The sequence below is a fragment of the Squalius cephalus genome (genome assembly GCF_949319135.1).
Source record: "Squalius cephalus genome assembly, chromosome: 5".
NCBI lineage: Eukaryota > Metazoa > Chordata > Actinopteri > Cypriniformes > Leuciscidae > Squalius > Squalius cephalus.
Window position 1 is genome coordinate 33889634 of NC_137126.1, and position 11504 is coordinate 33901137.

The 11504-nt window shown below is 37.3% G+C and overlaps 1 protein-coding gene across 1 annotated transcript; it reads left to right on the forward strand.

The window, feature by feature from the left end:
* Nucleotides 1-162: 162 nt before the first annotated feature.
* arrdc1a (arrestin domain containing 1a) lies at nucleotides 163-11048 on the forward strand. The gene is made up of 8 exons (XM_079871295.1): nucleotides 163-371; nucleotides 5398-5508; nucleotides 5597-5647; nucleotides 6905-7059; nucleotides 7170-7352; nucleotides 8763-8939; nucleotides 9166-9673; nucleotides 9897-11048. The coding sequence occupies exons 1-8, from the start codon at nucleotides 254-256 to the stop codon at nucleotides 9932-9934; spliced, it is 1341 nt and encodes a 446-aa protein (XP_079727421.1). The 5' UTR covers nucleotides 163-253; the 3' UTR covers nucleotides 9935-11048.
* Nucleotides 11049-11504: the final 456 nt, after the last annotated feature.

The window sequence follows — 11504 nt, forward strand, 5'->3', positions numbered from 1 at the left end:
CTAGGCCTACTATAATTTTGCCCAGTGTTCTAGAAATCTCCACAGAAACATTCAGTGCCATTGCATGGCTCAGTGTTTTTTGTTAGTTTGTTTTTGTTTTTTTATATGGCTTTTTTTATGTTTTTGTTGAGAACCGCATGACTCCGAGTGACGTCACTACATCAGGTGCGTGACGTCGACGGCAACAGGTAAAGCATTTCCTTTATTCATTGTGAATCGCTCACCCACCTGTTCACGGTGGATAGAGAACAGAATGGGAAAGCTTCAGGAATTCGAAATAACTCTTAATAACAACAAAACGGCTTATAGTCCCGGCGAATCCCTCTCTGGAACTCTGAAAATCTCAACTGCACAGCCCATACCATGTAAAGGTAGGTAAAGCAATGATCGCACACCGCAACCACCCTTTGTGTTTTTACTGGATTTAAAAAAATAAAAAAAGTTTCTTAACATGTTTACACTTTAAAGTACCCTACTTGTGTATCAGACGTAAATGTTAGCCCACTGGTTGTTTTCATAGACGCTCGGACGTTTATAGTTGGTATTTTGTCTTCGCGCATCGAGGACTGAAACTGGCGTCGACTCGAGCGAAACTTGTTGCGGATATTTTATTGACATACCAACATGGTGGCTAAATCTCTAAGCGCTTTCGTTTCTGTTGGATTAGTTCTCCTAAATTCCCGTAAAAACAGAAACCGAGTGTAAACTACTTAAGGACATTGGCAATAATAAATGTTTATAAACACGCTTTAAATGTGTAATCTCGATCTACTCGATAACGTGCCATGTGAACAAATCGCAGTTTCGGTTATCAGGTTCAGTATTTTGAAACCGTGACTGAGAAAATAACACATGAAGACCTGTATTTAAGTAAAAGTTAGGCACTATAGGAATTAAAATAGTGTAAAGAAACAAATGGTTGTAACGCATGGGCAGCTACTTTGCGATGTTTATTGTTTTTCCGAACAAGCCATTTGCATAGGCCTTTTAAAGCGCGTCAAATCATTCAGACATTTAAACATCCTTTAGATTGTTCAACAAATCAGATTGTCAATCTGGACTCAGTAGGCTACCATATATAAATGCAGTTTGCTGCAGTACTGGTCAGACTGGTAAATAATGCATCTTTTCACCCACCACCTGTTTTAAGTAGGCCTACACCTGTTCATGTTCATGTCTGATATCCTGACATGGCTAAGCCTAACATATTCAATATTGCTTTTTAAATATGATATTTTATTAGGAGAGTATAAATCTGCTCTGATTTCCTGATATATGTGAAGAAATGTAAGATTTTGATGTAAAATAAGCTTTAAAGATCCCACTAGACTATGCTAAATCAAAACTGAAGTTTGGAAAAGATATGTTCTGCCCAGACTTTTGCATTTTTTGCACTTGTCAAGCCATTTTATGGAGTCTTTATTATTAAAAAATTATCAAAATATCATTGTTGTTGTCATTAAGAGAAATTACAAATTCGATTGTAGGTTTCCATTTATAAAAACACTTACAGGACCCACCAAACCCTGTCCTGTCCTGTCCTGTAAGTGTTTGTACAATATTGATAATTGTATTGTATTGATAATTGCACACCACATTTAGCTCTGCATTAAAAGTACTGAAGACTTTATAGTATACTATACTGGCATGTCTCTACTGTTAGAATTGCATTGACAAAACAGTGAATAATAAAAAATAACACGCATACATAATTACACTACAGAAGAATTACTAGGCTATGTAGTAGGCTATATGTGCAGAATAGCACGTAGTATAAATAAATATAGCTATCTGATAAAGTATAAGGCTTTGTTACTTGCTGTTCAGTTCCAAAAGCATAGTGCGCATATATTGAATGTTTTTTTCATATGTATTATGCAGATACAGTACAGCACTGACTTGTTTATACACCCATAAAACTAATATGAAAGTAGGCTAACCAACGAAATCTGTTGTCAATAAAGAAAATGCAGCTACTGTTTGACTTGTGCTTTGGGCCTTGGCTATTGGATCAAGCTGAAATATCTCTGAATATATATATATATATATATAAAATTGAAGGCCAGTAGGCTGACATAATTTCTTCCTGTGTAAATAAATAACAAATCAATGTGAACAAGGAAGTATGATTAAAAGTGCATTGTTTTTGAGAACTGTTGTGGACTAGGCAAATGTGATAAGACTGAAAATGCGTCAGATCAGATGATCATTCAAATATAATAACAATGACAAATATAAATTCACACGTAAAGTAACAGTATCAGTTATGTTGAGCTAGAAGTAATGTGGTTTTGTCAGTGGTTTGGGGCTGGTCTGTTGTTTGAGCTGAGATGTTGATAAAGAATACTCACCGGACTGGTTCGCTCACATTCCGGATCAAGGACGACAAGAATAACAATCGCACACAGTCTCCATTACAACTTCTTGGAGAAGTGAAGTCAGCCGACAGTATTTGAAACGATAACTGTTTGAGTGTTCATTGTTTAGATTTTTTTTTTGACCCGAGCAATGCCCTTTTTTGCCCTCTTTTCAGGTGTATTAAAGATGCTCTTTTTATGGTTGGAAAATTTTTTTCCACCCACATCAGTTCTTGAATGTCAGTTTAGTACTACTCTTTCTTTTTTAAAGAAAGTCCGATTGAAATCTCAAGATTCCAAATGTTGTTGTTCACCCAGTTTCTTTCTAGAGTCTCTTCTGACATATTTCCCATGGTTGCTTGTGTATCTGTGGTAACAACTCTGCTTACTAGCACTCAGTGTGCGTCTGGGGGGTAGAGAGAGAGACAGTGAGAGAGACAGAGAAAAAACATGGTGAGAAAACATACCTAATCTGAAAATTATCAATGTACAAAAAACAATTTTCAACAAAGAGCTAATCTAGTCCCCAACCTCTGGCAGAAATTAGTATAGAGATGAACATGCATATTAATACAGACACTTTATATGTATGTATACACACACACACACACACACACACACACACACACACACACACACACACACACACACACACACACACACACACACACACACACACACACATACTATATATATATATATATATATATAATTATATTATATTATATTACTATATATATATATATATATACAGTGAGGAAAATAAGTATTTGAACACCCTGCTATTTTGCAAGTTCTCCCACTTAGAAATCATGGAGGGGTCTGAAATTGTCATCGTAGGTGCATGTCCACTGTGAGAGACATAATCTAAAAAAGAAATCCAGAAATCACAATGTATGATTTTTTAACTATTTATTTGTATGATACAGCTGCAGATAAGTATTTGAACACCTGAGAAAATCAATGTTAATATTTGGTACAGTAGCCTTTGTTTGCAATTACAGAGGTCAAACGTTTCCTGTAGTTTTTCACCAGGTTTGCACACACTGCAGGAGGGATTTTGGCCCACTCCTCCACACAGATCTTCTCTAGATCAGTCAGGTTTCTGGGCTGTCGCTGAGAAACACGGAGTTTGAGCTCCCTCCAAAGATTCTCTATTGGGTTTAGGTCTGGAGACTGGCAAGGCCACGCCAGAACCTTGATATGCTTCTTACAGAGCCACTCCTTAGTTATCCTGGCTGTGTGCTTCGGGTCATTGTCATGTTGGAAGACCCAGCCTCGACCCATCTTCAATGCTCTAACTGAGGGAAGGAGGTTGTTCCCCAAAATCTCGCAATACATGGCCCCGGTCATCCTCTCCTTAATACAGTGCAGTCGCCCTGTCCCATGTGCAGAAAAACACCCCCAAAGCATGATGCTACCACCCCCATGCTTCACAGTAGGGATGGTGTTCTTGGGATGGTACTCATCATTCTTCTTCCTCCAAACACGTTTAGTGGAATTATGACCAAAAAGTTCTATTTTGGTCTCATCTGACCACATGACTTTTTCCCATGACTCCTCTGGATCATCCAAATGGTCATTGGCAAACTTAAGACGGGCCTTGACATGTGCTGGTTTAAGCAGGGGAACCTTCCATGCCTTACATGATTTCAAACCATGACGTCTTAGTGTATTACCAACAGTAACCTTGGAAACGGTGGTCCCAGCTCTTTTCAGGTCATTGACCAGCTCCTCCCGTGTAGTTCTGGGCTGATTTCTCACCTTTCTTAGGATCATTGAGACCCCACGAGGTGAGATCTTGCATGGAGCCCCAGTCCGAGGGAGATTGAGAGTCATGTTTAGCTTATTCCATTTTCTAATGATTGCTCCAACAGTGGACCTTTTTTCATCAAGCTGCTTGGCAATTTGCCCGTAGCCCTTTCCAGCCTTGTGGAGGTGTACAATTTTGTCTCTAGTGTCTTTGGACAGCTCTTTGGTCTTGGCCATGTTAGTAGTTGGATTCTTACTGATTGTACGGGGTGGACAGGTGTCCAGTAATGTCCTTGAGGGTCAGAATTCTAGCTGATAGACAGGTGTTCAAATACTTATTTGCAGCTGTATCATACAAGTAAATAGTTAAATCATATATTGTGATTTCTGGATTTTTTTTTAGATTATGTCTCTCACAGTGGACATGCACCTACGATGACAATTTCAGACCCCTCCATGATTTCCAAGTGGGAGAACTTGCAAAATAGCAGGGTGTTCAAATACTTATTTTCCTCACTGTATATATATATATATAGTATATTACTATAAATATACATGATTACATATTGGTGGTTTTTTTTGCACATTGATATTTTTCATATTATCATAATCTGATAATATAATGATATCACAATCTGTAAAAAATTAAATGCTTGTGGTGTTTTTATAGAGGCTATTATGGAAAAATATGAATTATATTTATCTGCATTTACTTATGTGTTTTTATAAAAATAATAAAAAATAAAATAAATTACATGGTCAATTTTTCCATGTACAAAAGAAATTCAATTGCAATACCTGTCTACTTTGCCCTGCTGCTAATTTCGTCATGTAAGATGTATTTTGTAGCAATTGAAGGGTTGCTAGCCTTGTAAAATGTATGTAGAAATTATTTGAATGAAGGTTGCATAACATTTCTTGAGAAATGAGAAGTAAATAAATTTGCTAACGTCATTGCTATGTATGTTGTAGACCTCCCCTGTTGACTGTGTATGCTTAATGTGTTTTTGTCCATTACCATGGCAATCTGAATGTGTTAATGCAACATCCTGCTGTCAAAAGTCAAGGAACAAGTCTCTCATCTTGGTGCCAGACAATCCCAGTCATCATTTTGCTGACACCCACCATGACATATTCCTTTAAATAGCTGTTACCAAGAATTCAGCATATCCTCATGCACTGATCATTTCTTGTCAATTGAAATGTCATTTTCAGCATACAGTATTAGAATTAGAATCGATGTAGGCATGTTTCTTTTGACTGACCTATGTCTTTATTTCCTAATCAGCAATCAAAGTGAACTGCCAGGGCTTCTGTGGAGTGACCAGCAAATCAAATGACACTGACTGGACAGAGGAGGAGCAGTACTTCAGCAGCTCAGTCTCAATAGCAGATAAAGGTACACAGGGGGCTTGGTCTTACTCGCACATTAAATGGCAGGATGCTTGTTCAAGTTCCTTACTGATTCTCCCCCTTCTGTTTCCCAGGCACTCTGAAAGAGGGCGAGCACAGTTTTCCCTTCAAGTTTCTCTTGCCAGGTATGACACACTTTTATGTAATTGAACTGACCTGTCGCCCTGCATTCCTTCAAGATTCGTCAGTTTAACCACTGTTTGTTTATCCTCGGCAACAGAACAACAAAGCCTAAAAAAAACCCCTAAACTTTGTATAACTAAAAAATCATGACCTAATAAATGTGAGTCACCCTATATAGGAATTTACGGATATAGGAATAAGTTTTCAGTTCCAATATAGTTTTTGTTCTATACGTGGATGAACCATTTAAAATGTTTTTAATGTTTTTGAAAGAAATACAGTAGAAATACTGTAAAAAAGAAATACAGTAAAATTTTAATTTTACATAACTGTTAATATATTTTAAAATGTAATTTATTTCTGTGATCGCAAGTCTGAATTTTCAGCAGCCATTATTCCAGTCTTCAGTGTCACATGGTCCTTCAGAAATCATTCTAATGCTGATTTGCTGCTCAAGAAACATTTCTTATTATTAAAGTCGATAACAGTTGTGCTGCTTATTATTTTTGTGAAAACTGATAATGTATTTTAGGATTCTTTGATGAATAGAATAACTGCATTTTTATTTGAAGTATAAATCTTTTGTAACACTATAAATGTCTTTACTGTCACTATTGCACAATTTAATGTATCCGTGAAAAGGGCAAACATTTAATAGTATTGAATATTAAATATCAACCCGATGTTTAGGTTAGTTGTATTACATTTCTTTCAAAAAACAAATTAAATAAGCTGATTTTGTTTGTGATCAGTAAAATCACTAAAGCAGGAAGAGACTTTTTATCCATGATGTTTTCATGAGTTTTTTTTTCAAGTATTTCCAGTGCAGTCCCACCCTTTCTAGCTAAGAGCTGGAATTTCTGATAATGCCAGTCAATTGTTACAGAGCTAGAGGTTAAATTGGATTCCTTAATATTTGTTCATTTTATTCACTCTTTTCACAATGTGAAGCTAAGACACCCGCTAGCCCATCTAGTGTCTGGAACTGCTCGGCTGCTATTTGAGTCCTCCATCTGCGGTTCCTCTTTTATCTGAGACTTTTCAGCTCCACCTAAAAGAACAATAGCATTCTTAGAGAAACGTGCCTTGTCATGCTGTAGCGTTGGCTTCTGTGGGATTAGCCTTTTGCTAAAAATATTTGAGCTTAAAGCATAATGCACCCTTTTAAATCTTTTGCTTGAAAAGAACATTATGGTAATGTGAAAAGCCCAAACTTTAGTTGTGAGAAGTCACCAAATGAATTCATTGTTCTTTTGTAGCTGCTGCTCCAGCTTCATTTGAAGGGCCTTACGGACGGATTATATACAGAGTTCGGGCTTTCATAGAGACTCCTCGTTTTGCAAAAGACTACAAGACAGAGAAGCCATTCTCTATGTTGTACACAGTCAACCTGAATGAAGTACCTGGTATACAGGTATGTGTGCAACACAGACCTCCAAAGAAAACAACCACAAATTTGATGCTACATGATTCATGCTCTGTTATTTAGTGCCAGTGATTTACATTACCATTTGCTTTGTGCAGGAACCTAGCTCATCTTCTGTAACCAAGAATTTCTCATACATGCTTGTGAAGAATGGGACAGTGGTGCTAAGTGCTGAGAGTGACATGCGAGGGTATATCGCTGGACAGGTCATTAAAGTGTCCGCTGAGATTGAAAACAAATCTGAGAAGTCAACAGGCCATGTGGTTGCCAGTCTAATGCAGGTAAGATGACACTAACTAGCCTACTTGTTGATTGTGTTGTGCTGTCGTAGACTGCAAGTGATCTGGATTATGAATCCTATTATAACAATAAACAAGGCAAAAAATATTTCAACTCTCTTCTGCATTAGATTATATTTCAAACTAAATGTTTTCAATGAGCTCAATAATTCAATGTAGTGTGTAAAAGCAGTGCTCAGTATTATTACAGGGGGATAAATATTGTTCAAAAGTTTGGGGTCAGTTTTTTAAAAAGCTTTTATTCAACATAGATGCATTAAATGTATTAAAGTAACTAACATTTTTTTGCAATGTTTAAAAAAACCCATGCTGTTATTTTGAACATTCTCTTGATTTTCAACATTGATAATAATAAATGTTTCTTGATATTGGAATCATATTAGAATGATTTCTGAAGGATCATGTGACACTGAAGACTGGAGTTATGGCTGCTAAAAATGAAGCTTTGCCATCGCAAAAATAAATTACTCAATAAAAAGAATTCTTGTTCTGTATTTTTGATAACATATGTGCAGTCTTGTTGAGTAGTACAAGTGATTCAGAAACATTAAAAAAATCGTATCCCAAACTTTTGACCGGTAGTGTACTGTATGTCCGCCCATTATTAATATTAGTGGTGGCTCGTGGATTTTAAAATGGAGGAGGCACACTAATTGAAGTCTGGGGATCCACCTTTGAGGATTTCTTATATTATTATTATTATTAGCTGCTTTAAAATGGCTTTTTTGGTCACTTTTAGACATAAAATAATTAATTTGTAGCTGCTGCTCGATTGGTATCTTGGTAAATTTGTTGGCGATCAAATATTTAGTATCTCTTCTGTACATAAATAAGGTAGTTGGTACATTAGCAAACTAAAGTCACGTAATTTTTGTTTCTACAATGATTGGTTGATAAACCAAGGGAGGCTAGCTTCCTCTGCTGTGTATTTTCTTTTTTCTTTCTCAACACTCTAACTGCTGAAAGTGAAATGGTGATTGGCTATGGATTTGCCTCCCATCCCCTTCTCTACCCCCTCAGACTCACCTTAGCAGTTTTCCGATCAGTGAAGAGCAGTGGTGGTTCTGACTTCAGTGATATTTTATGGTGTTGTAATGGTGAAATTGCAAACAAGACATTTGCATTCTGAGACATGAAGTTATATGAATGACTGGGAATTTTAAATGAACATTAAATCGTCCTTCTTTTTCTCCTTCAAAATTTTGGGTAGGCTGTGCAACAACTAATCTGTGGCGGCACGTCAGAGGAGGCAAGGGAGTTGCCTCCTCTGACGTGCCGCCACAGATTAGTTGTTGACTGATATGGGTTTATCAATGGTTGTGGTTGAATATGAAGATACATCTATGGTCAGTATCATGATATGATAGTATATTGCTCACCTTTTCATTTCAGAAAGTGACGTATAATACCAAGAAGCCGACATATGACTTGAGGGCAGTAGCGGAGGTTGAAGGACCTGGAGTTAAGGGTGGGAATAAAACTGTATGGAAAGAGCAGATAATAGTGCCAACTCTTCATCAGTCCTCCCTGACTGATGGAAACCTCATCCATATCTGCTACTACATTCAGGTGAGTTTTTGTTATGCTTATTACGTTAACATAATGTAGTGTACGGTGAGTCCTGTAAGTGTTTTGCTCCATTGGTGAGCATTTAATAGGTGGCTGTACATAATCACTGGCGACATGCATATCAGAGAGATGCATCTTATCAGATGTTCATGCAAAATACATTTGGTATTTCCTGTTTCCTTCCTCTCAATGAATGTCATTTGCATGTTTGCTTCTGCTTTTTCAGGTCTATTTGAAATACCCAGAGGTGTCATTAACTCTGCCCATTTACATTGGAAATGTCGCAGTGGATCCCACTCTGCCTTCCTCCTCCCGGCCGGTTCCACCCATGCCAGCCCCACGCAACAACCCCACCCCTGCCCCTTCTCCTGCTGCTGCTCCCGCTGAAACAGCCCTTCCCAGTCTGCCACCAAAACCTGCACCCAAGCCTAGGCCTCGTAGCTGCCATGCAGCGTCCCCCAGTGCGCCTCCAGCGGATCTGTACCCTGAACTTCCGGGTGTGGCTAACTACAACGGGGAAAAGACAAGGAGTCCACAGATTGAGTCAGGTTCCCAGGCTGCAGTGTCCCCTAATGCATTCAGCTACGCTCCTGGACTCAGCTTCAGAAAGAGACAGAACGGCCTATCAGCACTGCCATTGAGTTCATCCTCCAGCCCTCAAGACACAGACAGGAATCAAATGTCCTCTTCAGCAAGCTTGCCTCCAAACTATAGGAGTTCAGCATATCCACCTGGTATGGGAAAATCATTCCATTGAAACATTTGAAAAGTTGTATGTTTATTAGTTCTATGATGTGATTCAGTCTGTGGATCACGTCATATAAAATCTCATTGTGAAACAGGTCTTAGTTTTGCATTTTAATATTTAAAATGTAGAATTAATTTTATTATTATATTTCATTGATCATTCAATGTTACCTGATGATTAATTTGATTTGATTTTTTTTTTTTTGACAGAGCCTCCACCTTCTTATGAAGATAGCTTCAATACATAGGATGTTACCCAACCAAAGGAAGAAGGGAGAAAAACATTGAAAACATTCATAACACTCCTGTGACTTCATAATAAATGCAGACCTCAAGCACTTTTGAACCAAATGTGTAAATATACAAATTCTGAGTTCTGATATTAGACCTGGTGTAATACTTCAGATGTGGTTTGGCAGCTATAATGCCAAACAGTTGGAAAATCTTTTCATTTTTGTCATTGGAAATTAGATCTGCCTCTTGCAAAAGTTATTTTACAAAAAGTTTTATCATGGAAGAGTATTAAGTACTCTTTTACTATTAGACTATCCCTTGTTTTGGACATGCTTGCAATCACACAACCTCCAAGGTATATTTGCTTTTATTGGTATGTTCAGGCTTTAATTTTCTTTGTTCCTGATAAGCTACAGAAGGATCCAGTTCTAATTGAAATTGTAACTTCATATATAGACCATGTTTGGATACACTAATCATCCTCATTATATGAGACTACTGAATACATTAAAGTTCTGTGCTATTTAATTATTCTTTTCTGACTTTGATAGTATTTTCCCCTCAAGACAATTTTATTGCACACTACTTGATTTTAAAGTTTTTTGTATTTAAGCAGTGATTTGCATTTATATGTAGTATGTACAGATTAATAAAATTCTTTTGAAAATCAATGTCATGCAATTTTGAGTTGAATTGCAATAACTGAAGAAAGAAATGAATCAATGGGAATGAATCAATGACGTTTCTTGTGACATTGATATAAATCTTTGATAGGCTTCATTTAAGCCTTCTAAAGGTTATGATTGAAGATCAGTGACAGAGGTAAAGCAACAGGATGGTAGATCTTGCTAAGTAACAATAATACTGTTTTAAGCTGTCAGGTGTAGGCTACCATAAAGCAAATAGGAGAAATGATACAGTTCAGCCTTAAGGTGACTACTGCTGTGCATTGGAGATGTGCTTGTTAGCAGGGCTCTCAAGTTTTGAAGACAGGCAAGAGTGACATCCCCCCTCCTCCCCCGGTTGGACGGGTCACGGGAATGGGGTGTTTCATTAATAATAATATTATTAGTGTTTTTGCTGTTGTTATTAATAATTGCTCAAATACCAAATACAAAGTATTTATTCAATTTCCGCGTGTGTGTGTGTGAGAGAGAGATAAATTATGACTGGTGTTGTTTATTGAAAGTGTTTGTTGCCTTTTTGGACTTGTTGCCTTCCACCTGCACTGTCTCCTCCTCTAATGGATCTACCCTTTTCGCCACCTTCTCTGGGACAGCATCCTCTAACCTGGCCTTTTTAGGGGACTTTCCTCTCAGGGCGAATGAGAGGATGCTTAATTACTTTTTACCTGCCGACATCGGTGAAAGACAGATGCAATGATTAATGCATCCATGGCCAGGATATAATTATAAAATATGACATGATTTTAAAAGTGACCTATAACATCGACTATGCAATCCACTTTAATTTATTAGTGCTAATAAAATTATTAAGCCTATTTGGAGAGAGAGAGAGATGTTTATAATGTGACAATATATCAGTCATCGTGTGATAACGAAAATATGACAAGGCCTAGACTAC